This window comes from Linepithema humile, chromosome 4, assembly GCF_040581485.1.
Source record: "Linepithema humile isolate Giens D197 chromosome 4, Lhum_UNIL_v1.0, whole genome shotgun sequence".
Lineage (NCBI taxonomy): Eukaryota > Metazoa > Arthropoda > Insecta > Hymenoptera > Formicidae > Linepithema > Linepithema humile.
Genome location: NC_090131.1, coordinates 24,116,507 through 24,133,102, shown reverse-complemented (window position 1 = coordinate 24,133,102; position 16,596 = coordinate 24,116,507). Strand labels below are relative to the sequence as shown.

The following is a 16,596-nucleotide window of genomic DNA, read 5'->3' as shown; positions in this document are numbered from 1 at the left end:
GCGACTAGTAAGAATACATAAAATATTATTCTGCTTGTTGCTCAGTGGATATCGAACAAAGACAGAATAATATTTTTGTCGACTTGTGCCATTAGCTAGAAAACAACGATTTTTAGTGAAATTTTTTCACAATACCTATCGAGATCTGTGATCTGATAGTCATCGTTATCCGTGCACCTCCCCTTCTGCATTCATAGTGCACGTAATAACGGCGTGTAACAGCGGAACGCCATTGCACCCGTTCGCGCCCGCTAAATCCCGCGCCGATCCGCGCTCGATTCCGCGCGCGAAATTCCTGCGCGAAGGATCCTGTTTCCTTCGCCGTTCACTCGTGGTGTTGTGAGAGAAAAAAACGACGCGCGAGAGATCCCCCAGAAAACCCACCGCGTCTCTCTCTCGGATCCGGCGTGGCCCGCTCGCTCCACGAGCAAAACGATCGTTTTTGATAGCGCGCGCGATACGCGGTCTTTTGGCGGGAATTCGTTAGCGCGCCACATCGGCCGGCAGCCGGTGGGGGAGAGAGAGTGCTTTAGGCCGGCTCGCAGCTCGCGGCTCAACGAATCGCGTCCCAGTGTATCGTTGTCGGTCAGTTGTAGCTTGCTGTCCCGGTAAGTTAGCTCGCATGCATAGCGTGTATATGTGAGTGTATGTATGTGGCATGTAAATATAAACGTATATTGACGACTCGACTTAACGGACAAACGACTTTGGTTAATTCACCGTCGCTGCCGCCGCCCCCGACGGTTCGTTTTCGCGCGAATCGCGCGCGCAGCGCGAGGGAGACCCTCTCCTCGCGAGCGGAATACCGCTGCCGGCCGGCCCACCGCCGACAGAGGTTGAGCGAGAAGAGCGGAGGCTGCGTTTGGCGGCGGGGCGTTTGCGTATGTATGCATGTGTATGTGTGTGTATGTGTGTTTACGCGCGCGCGATTTACGTGTGTCGGAACACGGCGGCGCCTACTAATATACGGCGATACGGCGGCGAAGCGAGCGTGAGTCGTGAAGCGTGCCGAGTGCACACAACGCGAGTGAGCGAGCAAGCGTGCTAGTATAGTGCAGCGCGAGAGTGCGTTTTGCTAAGGCTCTTACACAACGCAGCATCCCCCGCGATACGATACGATACGACGCAACGCGACGTGACCGCGAGACCGCCACCGACCGCCGCTGCCGCCACGCCACGACGCGCGCAACCAGCCGGCGACGCGAAGAGGATTGCGATATCACCCTTTGTCTCCGCGTAGCGAAGAAAGTGCGGACACCGCACGGCGAGTATTTTTTTCCCCCCGTGTGAGGTGAGTGAGAGTGCGTAAGCCCGCGAGTGAGCCGCGCGTCGAACGTATATCTCGCGCCGCGACATGTATCAGATTAATATTATACAGACGGAATATATTTATTTTGGGCGGTAAGTGCGCGCGACCGCGGTGTAAAAACACGACGGAAAATTCGCCGGGCGCACGACGGATCATTCCGCGGGCCCTACGACACCGTCGCGTCATTACTTGCAGAGATTATCGGCATTGCGAACCCGACGCGTACGTCCACCGACACGGAGAGACGCCGCGAAGCCACACGACTCCCCGACGCCATGATTCGCGCCTCTCTCATGGCGTCCCCCGGCAGCACAGCCGACGCGATCGTCCTGTCACCCGTGAATTTCTCCACGTTTACCACGCGAAGTGTCAGTTCCGCGGGCGCGAAAAATTCGAGAAAAAATCGCCGATTGCGTCGGGCACGTTTTCGCCGCGGGAAACTGTATTTCTCATCGCGCGAACGTTGAGTCGTTGCGTTGGGACTCGATGCGATCGTTTGCAAATTTTGAAAATGGCGGGCGCGGAACTTTCGAGGAGAGAAAGAGCGAGAGAAACGCCTCGATGTAAGCGAGGCTCTCACGGATATTCATGTTGACCCGCGATTATCATCCTCGTCCGCGATTGATTTCCCGACGCGAGAATTTCACCATTCGCCGCGATGCGACGAATAAATTATCGGGTTGTGAATAAATTATTTTTGATTGCATCGCGCAATGGCGCTACATCGCAGCGGTCGTTTTACGACGCAAATTGCGCGTATCTTCCCGTAAACTCGCGAGGCGCGTAATTGATAGTACTGATTTTCGCGGCGCGTTTGCGCATTTCTCCCGCCCGTTGGACGAGAGCGATCCCCGATACTTCGGAGCGCGCGGGACAACAAGCGAGAGGAAATATCGGAAGATCGATAATCGCGCTTGTTTTTTTTTCTGTTTTTCCGAGGTTCGAGAATTATTATTCCTTTCAATTTAGTAGTAACGATACGATTTTGTTTCATGCATACTCATACAAGTTAATACAGCCTCGAAAACAAGCATTTCACATATATTTTATGCACATAGTAGATTAATATCTCTACAATACATTTGGTACATTTTTTTTAATTTTTTTTTTAATGATATTATTGAAGAGAGATGGTAGGAGTGTTTACAAATGAAAGACATATTTGATGTATCTTGATGGAAAATGTTAAATAATGTACTATTTTCATTTTAATTGCACACCATATACACATGTATACACACACAGATGAGTTAGAATTCTTCCCAAAAGTTAGTTGCCACTTTTTGTAATTTATCTCATTGGAGACGATATAATCTGAAAAGAGACAAAACACTTATTTTACAGTGAAACAGGACAATAAATATGTCGGACGACAATGCTGCTGTGGTAGAAGAACAGAAAAAGAAGCGGGGTAGACCTTCTAAGGCAGATAAAAACGCTGCTAAGGAGCCCAAAAAGAGGGGAAGGCCCTCTGTGGAGAAAAATAACTCTGTACGTCCAGCAAAATCTGATAATGAGGATGATGCGCCACCTGGACCTGTCAAAAAGGGAAGAGGTCGACCCAAAGGTTCACACAAGAAGAAGGTACTCAGCGTTTGAATAAACAAAATTTGCATACAACATTAACAAGAACATGAGAACAAATGAGATGAGAAGAAGTCTTCATGTAATATGCTGTAATACTGTTCCTATGCGAGTGCAGTTGTACCATTTATGAGAAAATTTGTTAAATTTTACAGCAAGGACCACCAAAAGGCACGACTACTGCGTCACGCGGTCGCGGTAGACCGAAAAAGGCAGAAGAGAAACCAGAAATAACTGGTGAGGATGAGGACGAGCAGGAAGAGGAGGAGGAAGAGGAAGAGAACTGAAGTATTTGAGAAATTAGGAGAGGACAAAACTAACACAGCTGAATTATCCTTCGAAAGTTTTTAAATGAAATCAATTTTTAATCAAAGATCATGTTTTTTCCAAGTTTGCTTTCTGCATTTTAACCCAGAGACTTTTGAAGTGATGGATATTGTTTTCACCAATTATTGGAGTTTCCTAGAAATTCTAGTTCGCGGTGTACATTGCCATACGCTGACAAATTAAAAAAAATTGCTGGATACAAAAGTTGTGTTACGAATTTAAGTTCTTTTTACATTTACTTCACATTGCTACTATTAATAATAATGAAATCATACTTTTAACTGCTAAGACTACATAAGCGTAACTTTCTTCAACAGTAAGACTGGAATAAGATTGCAGATCTCAAAACTTTTTAATTTACACGAGAAGTGAGATGTTTGATAAACTTTTTCTTAAAAAAAAGAAAAAAATAAGAAAATTGTATCTTACACAGTATAGAGTATTGTGTCACATATTTGCTACCTCCTTTTCTCCTACGTATTACCTGTGTATTACAATTCATGAAGCCAAAAAAAAAAAAAGAACTTCATACTGATCTAATATTGTAAGAGATAGAAAAAGGTACACGAAAAAAAATACTTCTTGTATGTAACATATGCAGGAAATATTCTTTTCTAATAATAACACTATAAATCACATTCTTATGAGTGTATATTACTGTCGTTTTTGAGGCAAGCATATGTGTGAATGTCAAATTTGTATTAAAGTAAATAAACTCAAAGTACTCTTATTAATTCCGTATTATTTTTACATCTTCCCAAGATTCTTCAATAAACGAATTTTTCGTTATAAAGCTACGATGATAGAGATGGTAAAATAAAAATTTGTTTTAAAGAAATGGGATATGAGTAAAATGGGCTATATGAATAATAAAGTTGTGAAAAATTTCATATTTTTTTATATTTCTTATGAAATTAGTTCCATAAAAGTTAAAGTATACGCTTATAATATATACATAATATTGGCCAATATTTTGAAAATTGTAAACATGTCTATGTCATTCAATTTTGAAAAGTCAAAATGCGTTAAATGTGCGGCCTAGATAATATTAAGCTGTGAGAAACAGTTGAACTGGAATATCGTTAAATGTATTTCTAATACTATTCTTTTATAAAATTTCAATTTTCAAGAATTTGTATAAGAAAAAATATAGCCCATATAGGGCTAAAATTGTAAATTTCATTAGGCTTGAAAACTTTGATTCAAGTATATAAGAATGTTACAATAAATTATGAAGATATTTTAGTCTATGACAGTTACAGCATAATGAAAAGGAAAAACAATGATTTAAATGCCATGTGAAAATGTGCTATTAGTGACCACTGAACAGTTCTGCATTCTCTTCAGTATCCATGGATTGGTATCCTTGCTGTAAAATCAATTATTTCTTATTTTCAAAACACTCGCGTAGGTCACAAGTGAAAACAATCTTACACACTCGTCTCTGATGTGAACTATAGCACTCGTCCAGCAGTTCGGTTTCCCAGTCATCCTCCTCCTCTTCTCCAGGATCAAAGTTGTACATTGGCATGAGTCTATGTCTTAAACGCTCCAACTTGCGCTTTCTTGATATAATTAGCACCTTTAAAGACGGAATTGGATGTAAGAGCATGAGAAATCTTATTTATTACCTAACAAGAAAAGCAGGATGTAAAGCTTTTGCCAAAGAAAAATGTTTGCTGCACGATTTCGCGTTTATATGCGATTCTCGTAAGATAATCAATTTGCTATGAAATGAAACATCAAAACAGATATATGCTTATTCAGAACAATGTATCACGTGTGCTGTGTATCTTTTCTAATATTTTGTGCAGAGCTGCATCTGTAAAACGAAAACTGGGCAGGGGAAAAAACGTCACAAGGTAATGACAAAAGTGATATCGCTACCCATACCACAGCTGATAGTATAAGAACAGAGACCACTACACCGAGTGGTACAAAAATATATTCTACTCCTTCCGGCGGACCAAACTCATCGAAGGATTCGGTCGTTGTGTATATCGTAGTACTTTTGGAAGTGTTAAACGGTATAGCTGTAGGCTCAGACAGTGAAGTTACGGCGGTTTTCGACAGATTCCATAATCGTTGATTGTTCTCATTCTCCTGCGTCAGTTCTACGTACGTCGTGGACGTACTCTCGTTGTGGATCGTGCTCGCCATGCTCGTCGAGACTGTCGCAGAATCGTTCATTAGTATAGTGTACAAAATAGAGTCGGTAACATCCGTTGCGTTGAACTCTCTCATCTCATTTGTACCATTATTCTCATGCATTTTAATTTTAGAAAGCTTTATTAATTCTTGTTAAAACTGTTAATCACGTTGAACGATTTCGGAAAGCCGCTTATATGTATGGCACATACTTTTACAGTTTACTCCTGTGTTATAAGACAGTGTTAATAGAATTAGTAGTTCTTAGTAAATAATTAAGTCATGCATAAAATAAGATGCATTTGCTCTCTCTCTCTCTTTTTTTTCAATTGGTGTTATATCTTCGGTCTATATTGAAATAGATATCTAAGATATATGTTGTGCAGAGACGTGGATATCACAAGTCGACTAGTTTTCCTCTCTCGCTCTCTGTCAACAAATGTGCAATGCATTCCCCGCCAGTCGCACCTTCGATAGCTTTGCGTATCATGTGCTGTTCGATGAATACCTTGTCATTCTCCGATATCAATTTACACACGTGTCAAGACAGTGGACAGCAACGTCATTACTCAACACACAAGCATACTCAACAGAGATTTATCAATTATTCACTGTGACGATAAACGGATAACACGAATGTCGTTTTATCGCTGAGCGAGGTCGCGTCGTAAGATTTCACGGCATCTCTATGGATCGTCGATCCAGCTCCGCGTCGCGTCGCATCACATTCAGAATCGATACGCGAGGTTAATTTTACTATCACCCTGAGCGTTGTTGCATCGTCGACGAAGTTATCGTTCGGCGCGTCTCTCAGCGTCGCGCGTTTTCACTTAACATCCCGACAATGCGTACTTGAAACTGGCATTCGCTGCAAGCTGCAAGTGTCGTTCTCTATTGCACGAGAGAGAACGACGGCGCAGATGACAGACGCGAAATGTGAAGCTTCCAGCTTCTTCGCGGCTTTTTGCTGCCACCTGATGTTGCACACTTTACTTTAATGGTAGATTCACACTACACATTTATCGTGTACATACGAAATTCAATATTCAATAATAAAAATGTAGTTTTTACGAACAAATTTACTGTTCACAAAGTCTCTAGAAAATAAATTTTTCTATTGGATATCGGCATACGATACATTAATGTATATTCATAACCAACAAAAATGTAATAGCAGAGCAGCTGAATAAAAAACGTTAAAGTGGTCTATAAAAAGTATGAGAACCACTGATTTTGTGGGTTACTCTGCCCGCCCTATCTATGAATTGTGATTTTGAGCTTAGACGAAAAGCAGACGACAGTCGACCGACTGATTCATATACACTTACTGACGCTTACGTAAGGTGTATACAAAGCACGTGTTTTCTTGCCGGCTTACATCATCCATGTTCATGCTTCATTATGAACGGTGCAAATTCTGAAGCGCACGTACAATTTGAAGTATTTAATATTTTATAATAATTGTCGTAAATATCGATCGTCATGAGTACATGGAGTTTTCTACGCCGAGAAGTCTTCACGCACAATACGAGATAATCTTTTCAATCAGTGGCCACTATTTTCCTTTATCAGCTCAATGACGTTTCTTAAAATCTCGACACTTCTGATCGGATCTTTAGACGCCGAAGAAAAGCAAAAATGTTCCATGAGCAAGAAAAAACCGCAGGGAATCTTTCGAAAAAGGATGTTTTGTTCACGTCATTTATCGTAAGTGTTATTTTTTTCAATAATTATTTGATTGTGATCTTGCTACTTTACCTTACTAATCGATGTGCTAATCGTATCGTATATTAACTATTAACACAAGTTTTATCAATAAATTTGCACGATAATTTTTGTAGGTTTATTATATTTTAAATTAATTTTTATTATTTAAATTTGTCATTGCTTATTACAATATTTTCAATTTTATAAATTTTTAGTTACACATTTTGTACAAATATGTAACTAAAAGTATTAAAATTTTGACACAAAAATCAATCTATTTTCAATGAAAAAATAATCGATATTTGATGTCAGTCAGGTGCTCTTGCAGGGATTGTTTGTGACGTGACACTTTATCCATTGGACACTCTTAAAACTCGCTTACAAAGCCAGCATGGATTTTTTCAATCTGGTGGCTTTAAACATTTGTACAAAGGTATAGGTCCTGTGATACTAGGATCTGCGCCATCAGGTATGTATAGTTTAATATGTACATAAAATCAGAGATATGCAAAGAAAATATTTCTAATATTAATGAACATTATTTCATTACAGCTGCTATATTTTTTATAACTTACGAGGGAATAAAACAGTATTCACAACCATACATATCAGATCAGTATCACTCTATTATACACATGATTGCAGCATCATCTTCTGAAATGGTAAGCAATTGCAACACTGATAATTATAAAATATTGATGTAATTTTAATATATCAAACTTTTATATTATATACAGTAATAGTTATACGATTATATTATATAAATTATATATAATATAAAGTGTTGTACAAGTATTTTAAAAATTACTTAACATGTAGACAGCCTGCTTGATTCGTGTACCAGTAGAGGTGATTAAGCAACGAAGGCAGGCACTTTTGTCTGACCCACATCGATTAAGATTAAGGACATTATATCGGGGCTATGGAAGTACTGTCTTGCGGGATCTGCCGTTCGGTGTGATTCAGATGCCATTGTGGGAATATTTTAAACTTTATTGGTCTCGACACATGCAGCACGAGTGCACACCATTTGAAGGTGCTGTATGTGGAGCTGCGTCAGGTAAGAATTCTAAAACTCGCCTTATGATTCAGTGAAATAAAATAATAATTACAAGCATCGTTACTAATAGAATGTTGATTTTTCAGTTGCTATATCAGCTGCCATAACGACGCCATTAGACGTCGCAAAGACTAGAATTATGTTGTCCAGTACCTCGGCCGAGAAGGAAGAAGTTAAAATTTCCACAATGTTAAAAGAGGTCTACAGAAGTAATGGCGTTAAGGGGTAAGAATTCAGTGAAATTTCTATTTTTAATCTAAATTTGTTTCCGATGTTATAACAGATCATATTTTCAGATTGTTCGCTGGTTTTATCCCAAGAGTAACTGGTTTTACTATTGGTGGATTCATATTCTTTGGAGTTTATGAACAAGCCAGAGAATTTTGTATATCCTACTTTTCGCAATGATTGCGAATAGCCAAAAAATAGATAAAAAGTTAACTTATTGAAGTAATAATTTTTACGGATACTGTGTAGCAGATCGGCAATATCCGGAGTTAATGTCGAAAGGTAATTATAAGTTAATAAAATTGATCAAAATAAATTCTTTATTTACTCGTCTAACAAGTATTAAAGCTTAAGAGATCACATTTATCAGTTTTCAGCCTCTCAAGAAATTTTGGGGAAAGTTATAAGATTTTAAATTTCTATTTAACAATAAGTGCAAAATATCTGCTTTAAGATATGGTACGAAAAAATTTTAAAAGAAAAAAAAAGGTACTGCTTTTCCATATATATTTAAGAATGCGATAACATCGCAACGATCACAATTGTAATAATATATATGAACAAATATCATTCGCCTACGCAATATCAGCTTTAAACTCTGAATAATTAAGAATCATATATTTGAGAATATTTCTCAATAATATATTGCGCAAAGCTGTGATTATGAAAACTTGTATACATATCCTATCGTATATCTTTTTAGAAATTTACTCTTTGCTGAAAGTTCTAATCCAGTTTTACAAATTTGCATCATGTTGTGCTAATAATATCGCAAATACAAAATTTTAAACTATTGAAAGTTACTGAGCAAAACAATATCACATTGGTCTTCAGTAATACATTAAAAATACTATTTTACGTATTATAACGTTGTAATTATCTAACAGAAATTATCTGGTAAAAAAATAAGCTTGTAAGAATATCAATGGCAAGTATTAATACTGATTCTATTAACTCAGTGCACAGCAATACCTTCTCTCGGATTTTCTACTTAAAACAAGTTTCTCTTCCGCTTGTTGCAAATTCTCTGGATTGGACACGAAATCTTGTATAATTTCATCGAACAACTCAACTGTAAAGAAAAATGCACAAATATAAATTTTGCAGATAAAATGAGCAATGAATATTCCCTAAGCATGATGCATCCTTACCTACATTCTCTCCCGTCTTACTAGATGTTACAAAAAGTTTGGTCTGCGTGCCATTTGCATATCTTTCTACAGCATTATGTAGATCTGGATTGTCCGATGCAAGGCCTGCGTCACACAAGTCTTTTTTCGTGGCACAAAGGTACACTTTACAGTTCTCCTCGATGCTTCTGAGCTCCCTCACCCAGTACTTCGCCTTTTGGAATGTATTTGACTTGGTAATGTCGTAACACACTATAGCAGCCTTTGCCCCACGATAATACGTTCTAGTCATCGCATCATATCTAATATTGAATCGAAGTACAAATTATTAATAATATAAATGCATGTTGTACGAATCTTTGAAGATTTTGGAACAGTAATATGATGCAATGAATGTATATTTACTTTTCACTGCCAGCTGTGTCCCATATTCCCATGACAAGTGACACATCGTTCACTTGCACTCGCTTCGCTGCAAACACAGTGCCTATTGTCTGCAGCATAATTTTAACTGCATTAATTTGTATATGATCTCTCCCTTCCATCTAGACGATTCTCAGTGCAAATTTTAATAATGTTACTTTACAATTTTCCTTCCACAATGCTGCGGACTATGAGAAACAAGACGTGCCATGGGTTAGTGTTCGCAAAGTGAACTAGGTCTATTCTTCTTAGCTGCACTTTCCTCCTTGCTCGACATTCTTCTCTTTCCTCTCATCCCTTCTAAATATCGATGGCACAGACGAAAAAGTATTGCAATTGCAAAACTGCAACTTTTCAAAAGATTTCTTTGTACAATAGTTTTCTTTCTGCAAATTGTATATTCGTCACACTGATAGTTACACAAAATTAAATTAGATTCAAGACTATGGATTGGAATGACAATATTTCTTTATAAACATATAACTAGGAAAATAATATTGAAATGATTACAAGTGAAAACGCCCACATGCAGTTGCAACACTTTTTATTGGTGCCGTCGATTATTTTTAATTGACATGCAGAAAGCTAGACCGAGTTCAGCTAAGAGAAACAGTCCTACTGTCGGGAAGGATTCTAAGGATTCTAAGGAACTACTCTTTTTCTTTGTCTCAACAACCCCTTGTGTCGAATCGTCTTTTCCATGTAATAGCGATAATTGTGCTCGAATGAAGATACTTACGTTTTGATAAGGCCGACTGTCATTAAATGTGTCGTGTACATATCGTTCCATTAGACTCGTCTTTCCCACTGTTGCGTTACCCAGTAACACAATTTTTAAGTCCACGCGATTCATGTTTGAATTAGGTGGTAAATATATATCCTTCGGCCACACAAGAGAGCTTTGTTCTCATGAATTCGTGATACACATCCACCAACGTCGACGTTACAAAACCCACTAAGCGAGGCCGACTTTACGCTACACCCGAAAACAATGATTTATTTTATTCTAGATGAGAAACTGGTCTACAAAGTATATCCATTGCTATACATGGACTTGTGGAATTGTTTGGTGGATTTAGAACTGTGTTGCACATACATACATACACGCCGAAGCATCATTATTCAACGGTTGCACAACTGTTGTGTTTCTTAAACCATTATTACTCTACTAAAAAAATGAAAAACATATCAAAATAAAAAAAAATTTCTTAAATTAAATATTTGATAAAAATATCGAAATAAAGAAAAAATAAGTCATATTTTTAATATTTCATTAATATGCACATTTGAGTAAAAGTGAAATTTCATAATTTCTACACACTGGGGTATTGTTATATGTATATTAGACTTTTTTTTTATTTTGCTCACGAGGAATGCTTCTTCAAGCAAGAACGCATCTATCGTTCCTACTTGAACTACATTCTATCACAATGACGAAACTAAAGAATCATAAATACTTTTAATAGACATAACAACAGGTTTTTGTGTTTCGCAGATTGATAAATGTTTTTTCATTTGTATTGTTTCTTTATTTGGCCTTTCCTTGCGCGGCTACTGCGGCCATCGCCGCCTTGACAGTCTCTTCATCACCCAGGAATTTCATCGAAACGACTGGTTTGAAGTTCTCATCCAGTTCGTACACAAATGGGATACCGGTCGGCAGGTTTAGTCCCATAATTTGATCGTCGGTCAATTCTACAAAGAAAAAAATTATAACATACATTATTATTATTGTGATTTCATCAATATACGTCATTTGTATAAAAATGAGCTTTCTTACGATCCAAATGCTTCACTATGCCACGTAAGCTATTGCCATGGGCAGCTATAATGATCTTCTTGCCCTCCTTCAACTGCGGGATAATCGTCTCATTCCAATAAGGTAATGTTCTCTCGATAGTCAACTTGAGGGATTCAAACTTAGGGAATTCCTCAAGCTTTGGTCCGTCGGCGTAACGTGGATCTTTTACTATGGTGTCATAATATTTGTGATCCGTCCCCATCGGTGGTGGTGGCACATCAAACGATCTCCGCCAGATCTGTACTTGCTCTTCACCATATTTGGCTGCTGTCTCTGCCTTGTTCATGCCTGTGAGACCACCATAGTGTCGTTCATTCAAACGCCACGTTTTCTTAACAGGCAGGTTTTCTTGGTCAATCTCCTTCAAGATCGACTTGAGGGTTTCCTGAGCTCTCGTGAGAACCGATGTGTGAGCCAGATCAAATGTGTAACCTGCATCCTTGAGAGCTTTTCCTGCTGACACAGCTTCGCTTTTGCCTGTGAAAAATTTTTTCTTTAATGCAATCTTAATATTCAAAAAATTTCAAATATTTTTACTTTTAATATAGTGTGTGGAGTTTGAATTTAAAGTTTCATAAAATTAAAATATTTAGAATATAAAATAAATAAATAATTTTAATTTTATATACAATTTTATGTTATATATGCAATTTTATATGTTTATATAGAATATCATTTTTTACATCTTACTGTGAATCGCAATAACATTCTTTAGATCACATCGTTTAAAAGATTTTTTAAGGAGGCAGACAAATGCATTACGTCAACAATGTCATTCAAAATTAGGATGTTTCGAAGGTTGAAATCGTGCGACCTTTTGTCCTTGAAATAAGGTCGTTCCAAGTGTAGCCGGGTGATATTTACGCACCCTTGTCCGACAGATCAGCGTCGTACCATCCACAGAAGAGATTTAACTTATTCCATTCGCTCTCGCCGTGGCGAACCATAACAATCCTGTACTTTGACATATTTTCTGCGAAATTACGAGCACCACGGACAATAGAAGAATACGCACGGCGCGGACAATTCAAGATGGTTCGATACTTCTCGCTCAGCTGATTGACTCAAGCCTCCCTTCGCTCCCTTCCCTTATTTATCTCGATGAACGCTCTGTCGAATGAAAATACGAGAAATATTAAGTATGTTCTTTTTAGTCGCACTTTAGTAAACTGCTAACTAAATTTCCTAGAAAATAAATTCTCCCATTGGTTGTCACACTGAAGATCGCTGATCAGTCTCTTATCAAATATCTCATCTAGTTATTTGTGCTTTCTTGGTTCATCTCCGTGCACGGCTATATAACATGTGCCGAGTACGTTGTTTGTCACTATCGATCACTTTAATTCAAAGAGAAGCGAAGAAGAGTTTGTCTCGATGAAAATATTTTTACTTCTGACGACGTGTGTGCGTGGATCGTTGTGAATATATTGCCCTCCAATATCACAGAAGTGCAACAATACGTATCATTTAAAAAAAAGGTGATTGTCGATTGTATATGACTGTATCACTCGACCTACAGTACATATATTTTTTTATATGGATTTAACTTTTGCTTGTTTCCTAGGTTTTTAGATACCATCTACAGTATATCGAGAATTCCTGAAATTATGGAAAGCACGTTGGACGACAACAGAGTCGTCCATACGATCCCTTTTACAAATGCAGTACCTAAGGAGATCGTTCAGAAACATGAAGAAAAAAACCAAAATTTTTTAGTTTCGTGCAATTGGAAAGTTATTAATAACAAGCAGCTTCACAATGCTGTTATCACTGAACTATCACAGAATGTGAATAAACCTCCTGAAACGTAAGTAAATGATTGACGAATAGATTTCTATGTTGATTATTTTCTCACATTGTTGCATTGTGCAATGCCTCCTAAGATGACAGAAGTACCGTCTAATGTACACATTTGTGTAGAATATATTATGAGGAGGTAGCTAATGTGCATACCAGTATTGCTTTACAACGGCCGACTCCTGACGAAGGGCCATGTCTGTTCGAGATTAAGATGACAAACTGCCAGAAGATAAGTCGCATTGGTGTCGTTTCCGAAGGTCATATTTTGGAAATCTTTAAAGAACATTATGAAAATACTATATATCCAGACTTTATAGATGAGGATAATGAGAATAGTGCTTACTTTGGAGATGTCTGCTTTGATCCTCCTACAACAGAAGCTGGTATTAGAGTAAGATTGTTATTTAATAAATTGCTTTGTACTAATAATTTTTATATAATTTTTTAATCTAATCTGTACTATTCCTGTTTTAGTTTCCTAAGACAAAGGACACACTGTGGATATATGGTATAAAACTGTTTTTGACAGAGCCTATAAAAGTAGAACCCAGTGCCTTTGATTATGATAAAATTCAATTTTTAATTGGTAACGCCGATAACCTAATGGATAGAAAGGAAACATTGTTAAGGACAGTTCCTGCTTTTAACAATATTTCTAGGAATAGTGACAAAACTACAAACGAGGATTATTCTAATCTTATGCGCTTTTTAAGAGATGTAGAATCTTCTAATTCCTCTAAATGTAAAAATAAAATTGAAAAAGTAGATAATCAAGAAAAACATTCAAACTGTGAAAATAATTATGAGAAGCCAAGTTCTTTAAAATGTCACAATGGAATCCGAAATGAACAAAAATGTGTGAATATGAATGACAGTTATGCATCCCATGTAGACATAAAAAATTATATTGAGAGTAAACTTGATGACATGGAAGTGAGATTGAGAACAAGGATAGATCAAATGGAAGCAACCATTAACCAAAGATTGGATCATTTTTGTAGTCTTCTTTGCACTTCCAAAACTTTTCAAAAGGATAACTAACTTTTAAATAAATATTTCTATTAAGGATTAACTTTTGATAATAATAAGTATAATAAATATGTATGTATTGCTTCCTTCCTGTAAAATAACCATTTAGTGAGATTTAAGAATATAAAATTTTTTAACAAAATATTGAGTTTTTAAAAATTCTTTTTGTAGTTTTATTAGATTAGACCAAGTTTGTGTATCATGTATCATTATCTCATTTAGATATTTTGTATCAAAACATATAAAACATGTGCAATTTAAAAAATTGCAGATATTTTTAACTTTTATGAAAATTTAACTTTTATCAAGTCACTCGTACAGCAACTGAAAACTGTAAATGTTGCTCCAAAAGACATTAATATACATACATTAATTGATATCTTATTATATTTATACAAACTTGATTATATATACATAAACTAGTTTCCTTGAATACGATTATAAAATGATATAAATGAGAATAAAAATATTATTTCTTATCATTTCTACAAATATCTTAATTCTTATATAATTATTTATAATTACAAATATTTTATTTTAATCTGTTAACCATAAATTATTTTAATTATTTTAAACACAAGAAGCGATACGCAACAAACAGCCTAAATAAAAAGCAACACAATTGCGATATAAATTAAAAAAAAGATACCAGTGGCAGTATTTTAATGAAATGCTAAAATGATTGCAGTTTTTTAATCTGTCTTATCATTTTCCTGAGGAGGATCCCAAGAGTGAAGTTGTTTTCGCCATAACTTTACCATACCATCCCAGCCCCTTCTGCTGTACTTTATATATTTTGGCGGTGTTCTCGGATGTTCCCGTGTACGTTTCTCCCTAAAATGGAAGCAAATAAATGTTAAGATTTAATTTCAATATTACATATTAAATCATAAAATCAATGCCTACTAATCTCATAAGCACTTACTTAGGAATCATCTGAATATATCTGTCATATCCGATAGTGTTTTTTCCATAATCTATTTCTTTTTGTCTACGTGCTAGTACAATTGGATCTGTTTCATACTCTATTTGCTTTTTGCTACTCTCCGATGAATTTGTGGTTGAGCTAGAATCACTGGAATACCGTCTGCTACGAGAAACCTTAACATTCTCGTAATCTGCACTATCTTGTCTCATTCTTTTGCGCCAAACGTGAGAATCTTCTGGCTTATTCATTACACTGTCTTTGTATTCTATGTACTTAACTTTGTTTGTACTCTCTTTAGGCTCTGCCTGAATTTCATTGTTTTGTGCGCTCAAATTTTTATCATTCTGTATATTTAGCTTTTTTTCAGCTTCGATCACAACGCTTTTCTCTGCATTACACGAAACATTGTTTCCTGAATCATCTTCATTCTTCGTGACATTTTGTTCCGATTGAATAATTTCTTTATTGTTCATACATATTACCTCATCAAACAGTTCATCATCCTCGATTTCTATTTCCACTGACGATTCGCGTGAAGATCGATCCATTTTAGTGATATAGCTTCTTATCGACAACTTGACGTCCGATTACCTAAATATATAAAAGTAACATTTAATGTACGTCACATATCACGCTTAAGTTTAAGCGACTTAATTCTACATATATAAAATTGTGATAAAATATAACCTACACAGGTGTAATCACTTCTTATGATAAAATACCAGATATCAACACTGTTCTTAGTGTGCATACGCGCTTATTAGCCGCCTCTATTGCTAGTTTCGTACGTTAATAAATATGATTAAAAGTCGAGAATTTTCTCATCTGGAGTAGAATAACATCGCGAACGTTTCTGAATCTTATTACCTGCTTATTGCACACTTTACCATTCGCTGTGCGCGCCTTTTTGACAATGGTTCGCGCTAAGTTTGCAATTTCGATGCATCGAGAGTCGCACTTTCGATAAATTTCTAACTTCTAGGGACAAAGTGGCATTAGACAGAGTCCATAAAAAGCACGTTTTCCTATTTGATATTCGTGCATCTAAATCTGCATTAATAGGTCTGTTCTTTATAGCTAAACTGGCTGCACTAGTTCAGAGTTTATCTTTTCCCCTTCACA

General features: G+C 36.9%; 7 protein-coding genes across 20 annotated transcripts; 3 read left to right on the top strand and 4 right to left on the bottom strand.

Moving 5' to 3' along the window:
- The first annotated feature begins 448 nt into the window (after nt 1-448).
- On the top strand, nt 449-3,954 carry LOC105672620 (D1 chromosomal protein). Of its 5 annotated transcripts, none has more exons than XM_067354327.1 (3): nt 449-608; nt 2,654-2,893; nt 3,049-3,954. In XM_067354327.1, the coding sequence occupies exons 2-3, from the start codon at nt 2,672-2,674 to the stop codon at nt 3,178-3,180; spliced, it is 354 nt and encodes a 117-aa protein (XP_067210428.1). In that variant the 5' UTR covers nt 449-608; nt 2,654-2,671; the 3' UTR covers nt 3,181-3,954. The 5 variants fall into 5 exon arrangements, with proteins under 5 accessions (XP_067210428.1, XP_012223104.1, XP_012223103.1 ...); XM_012367681.2 differs by lacking the exon at nt 449-608 and adding an exon at nt 732-881; XM_012367680.2 differs by lacking the exon at nt 449-608 and adding an exon at nt 956-1,291.
- LOC105672619 (uncharacterized protein C3orf18 homolog) lies at nt 2,452-6,374 on the bottom strand. 4 transcript variants are annotated; one of them, XM_012367679.2, is made up of 3 exons: nt 5,108-6,372; nt 4,659-4,802; nt 2,452-2,623 (listed from the first exon to the last, which is right to left on the bottom strand). In XM_012367679.2, exons 1-3 carry the CDS (start codon nt 5,489-5,491, stop codon nt 2,600-2,602), a joined length of 552 nt encoding a protein of 183 aa, XP_012223102.1. In that variant the 5' UTR covers nt 5,492-6,372; the 3' UTR covers nt 2,452-2,599. The 4 variants fall into 4 exon arrangements, with proteins under 4 accessions (XP_012223102.1, XP_012223101.1, XP_012223098.1 ...); XM_012367678.2 differs by lacking the exon at nt 2,452-2,623 and adding an exon at nt 2,643-4,589 and having other exon boundaries at nt 4,655-4,802; nt 5,108-6,374; XM_012367675.2 differs by lacking the exon at nt 2,452-2,623 and adding an exon at nt 2,643-4,589 and having other exon boundaries at nt 5,108-6,371.
- A 209-nt stretch (nt 6,375-6,583) lies between these two features.
- Nucleotides 6,584-9,476, top strand: LOC105672644 (mitochondrial S-adenosylmethionine carrier protein-like). Of its 3 annotated transcripts, none has more exons than XR_001100855.2 (7): nt 6,584-7,075; nt 7,388-7,544; nt 7,628-7,737; nt 7,895-8,135; nt 8,222-8,360; nt 8,432-8,645; nt 8,734-9,476. XR_001100855.2 is itself a non-coding variant. In XM_012367719.2 (6 exons), exons 1-6 carry the CDS (start codon nt 7,007-7,009, stop codon nt 8,541-8,543), a joined length of 828 nt encoding a protein of 275 aa, XP_012223142.1. In that variant the 5' UTR covers nt 6,584-7,006; the 3' UTR covers nt 8,544-9,476. The 3 variants fall into 3 exon arrangements, 1 of the variants encoding a protein (XP_012223142.1); XR_001100856.2 differs by having other exon boundaries at nt 8,712-9,476; XM_012367719.2 differs by having other exon boundaries at nt 8,432-9,476.
- LOC105672645 (RAS oncogene family member Rab11) lies at nt 8,666-11,097 on the bottom strand. 3 transcript variants are annotated; one of them, XM_067354319.1, is made up of 5 exons: nt 10,656-11,097; nt 10,080-10,104; nt 9,899-9,987; nt 9,515-9,795; nt 8,666-9,435 (listed from the first exon to the last, which is right to left on the bottom strand). In XM_067354319.1, the coding sequence occupies exons 1-5, from the start codon at nt 10,694-10,696 to the stop codon at nt 9,314-9,316; spliced, it is 558 nt and encodes a 185-aa protein (XP_067210420.1). In that variant the 5' UTR covers nt 10,697-11,097; the 3' UTR covers nt 8,666-9,313. The 3 variants fall into 3 exon arrangements, with proteins under 3 accessions (XP_067210420.1, XP_012223143.1, XP_012223144.1); XM_012367720.2 differs by lacking the exon at nt 10,080-10,104 and having other exon boundaries at nt 9,899-10,038; XM_012367721.2 differs by lacking the exon at nt 10,080-10,104.
- Nucleotides 11,098-11,242: 145 nt separating this feature from the next.
- On the bottom strand, nt 11,243-12,830 carry Pglym78 (phosphoglyceromutase 78). Its single transcript, XM_012367391.2, has 3 exons — nt 12,586-12,830; nt 11,697-12,194; nt 11,243-11,611 (listed from the first exon to the last, which is right to left on the bottom strand). The coding sequence occupies exons 1-3, from the start codon at nt 12,683-12,685 to the stop codon at nt 11,445-11,447; spliced, it is 765 nt and encodes a 254-aa protein (XP_012222814.1). The 5' UTR covers nt 12,686-12,830; the 3' UTR covers nt 11,243-11,444.
- A 151-nt stretch (nt 12,831-12,981) lies between these two features.
- LOC105672456 (uncharacterized) lies at nt 12,982-14,688 on the top strand. 2 transcript variants are annotated; one of them, XM_012367394.2, is made up of 4 exons: nt 12,982-13,195; nt 13,282-13,524; nt 13,638-13,908; nt 13,992-14,688. In XM_012367394.2, exons 2-4 carry the CDS (start codon nt 13,325-13,327, stop codon nt 14,556-14,558), a joined length of 1,038 nt encoding a protein of 345 aa, XP_012222817.2. In that variant the 5' UTR covers nt 12,982-13,195; nt 13,282-13,324; the 3' UTR covers nt 14,559-14,688. The 2 variants fall into 2 exon arrangements, with proteins under 2 accessions (XP_012222817.2, XP_012222818.2); XM_012367395.2 differs by having other exon boundaries at nt 13,638-13,900; nt 13,992-14,033.
- A 227-nt stretch (nt 14,689-14,915) lies between these two features.
- On the bottom strand, nt 14,916-16,489 carry Slbp (Stem-loop binding protein). Of its 2 annotated transcripts, none has more exons than XM_012367401.2 (3): nt 16,342-16,489; nt 15,472-16,065; nt 14,916-15,380 (listed from the first exon to the last, which is right to left on the bottom strand). In XM_012367401.2, the coding sequence occupies exons 2-3, from the start codon at nt 16,020-16,022 to the stop codon at nt 15,239-15,241; spliced, it is 693 nt and encodes a 230-aa protein (XP_012222824.1). In that variant the 5' UTR covers nt 16,023-16,065; nt 16,342-16,489; the 3' UTR covers nt 14,916-15,238. The 2 variants fall into 2 exon arrangements, with proteins under 2 accessions (XP_012222824.1, XP_012222823.1); XM_012367400.2 differs by having other exon boundaries at nt 16,166-16,408.
- Between the last annotated feature and the right edge of the window lie 107 nt (nt 16,490-16,596).

Excerpts from the sequence above, each read along its gene's own strand:
- LOC105672620 (XM_067354327.1), top strand. The coding sequence starts at position 2,672 with ATGTCGGACGACAATGCTGCTGTGGTAGAAGAACAGAAAAAGAAGCGG. Across the intron at positions 2,894-3,048 it reads AAGGTTCACACAAGAAGAAG|CAAGGACCACCAAAAGGCAC; the intron begins GTACTCAGCGTT and ends TAAATTTTACAG.
- LOC105672619 (XM_012367675.2), bottom strand. The coding sequence starts at position 5,491 with ATGCATGAGAATAATGGTACAAATGAGATGAGAGAGTTCAACGCAACG. Across the intron at positions 4,803-5,107 it reads TACTATCAGCTGTGGTATGG|GTGCTAATTATATCAAGAAA; the intron begins GTAGCGATATCA and ends CCGTCTTTAAAG. Across the intron at positions 4,590-4,658 it reads ATAGTTCACATCAGAGACGA|CAAGGATACCAATCCATGGA; the intron begins GTGTGTAAGATT and ends TTGATTTTACAG.
- LOC105672644 (XM_012367719.2), top strand. The coding sequence starts at position 7,007 with ATGTTCCATGAGCAAGAAAAAACCGCAGGGAATCTTTCGAAAAAGGAT. Across the intron at positions 7,545-7,627 it reads ACTAGGATCTGCGCCATCAG|CTGCTATATTTTTTATAACT; the intron begins GTATGTATAGTT and ends ATTTCATTACAG. Across the intron at positions 7,738-7,894 it reads CAGCATCATCTTCTGAAATG|ACAGCCTGCTTGATTCGTGT; the intron begins GTAAGCAATTGC and ends CTTAACATGTAG.
- LOC105672645 (XM_012367720.2), bottom strand. The coding sequence starts at position 10,769 with ATGAATCGCGTGGACTTAAAAATTGTGTTACTGGGTAACGCAACAGTG. Across the intron at positions 9,796-9,898 it reads GACACAGCTGGCAGTGAAAA|ATATGATGCGATGACTAGAA; the intron begins GTAAATATACAT and ends ATTCAATATTAG. Across the intron at positions 9,436-9,514 it reads TAAGACGGGAGAGAATGTAG|TTGAGTTGTTCGATGAAATT; the intron begins GTAAGGATGCAT and ends TTTTCTTTACAG.
- Pglym78 (XM_012367391.2), bottom strand. The coding sequence starts at position 12,685 with ATGTCAAAGTACAGGATTGTTATGGTTCGCCACGGCGAGAGCGAATGG. Across the intron at positions 12,195-12,585 it reads CGCTGATCTGTCGGACAAGG|GCAAAAGCGAAGCTGTGTCA; the intron begins GTGCGTAAATAT and ends AATTTTTCACAG. Across the intron at positions 11,612-11,696 it reads CATAGTGAAGCATTTGGATC|AATTGACCGACGATCAAATT; the intron begins GTAAGAAAGCTC and ends TTTTCTTTGTAG.
- LOC105672456 (XM_012367394.2), top strand. The coding sequence starts at position 13,325 with ATGGAAAGCACGTTGGACGACAACAGAGTCGTCCATACGATCCCTTTT. Across the intron at positions 13,525-13,637 it reads GTGAATAAACCTCCTGAAAC|AATATATTATGAGGAGGTAG; the intron begins GTAAGTAAATGA and ends ACATTTGTGTAG. Across the intron at positions 13,909-13,991 it reads CAACAGAAGCTGGTATTAGA|TTTCCTAAGACAAAGGACAC; the intron begins GTAAGATTGTTA and ends TTCCTGTTTTAG.
- Slbp (XM_012367401.2), bottom strand. The coding sequence starts at position 16,022 with ATGGATCGATCTTCACGCGAATCGTCAGTGGAAATAGAAATCGAGGAT. Across the intron at positions 15,381-15,471 it reads TATATTCAGATGATTCCTAA|GGAGAAACGTACACGGGAAC; the intron begins GTAAGTGCTTAT and ends CTTCCATTTTAG.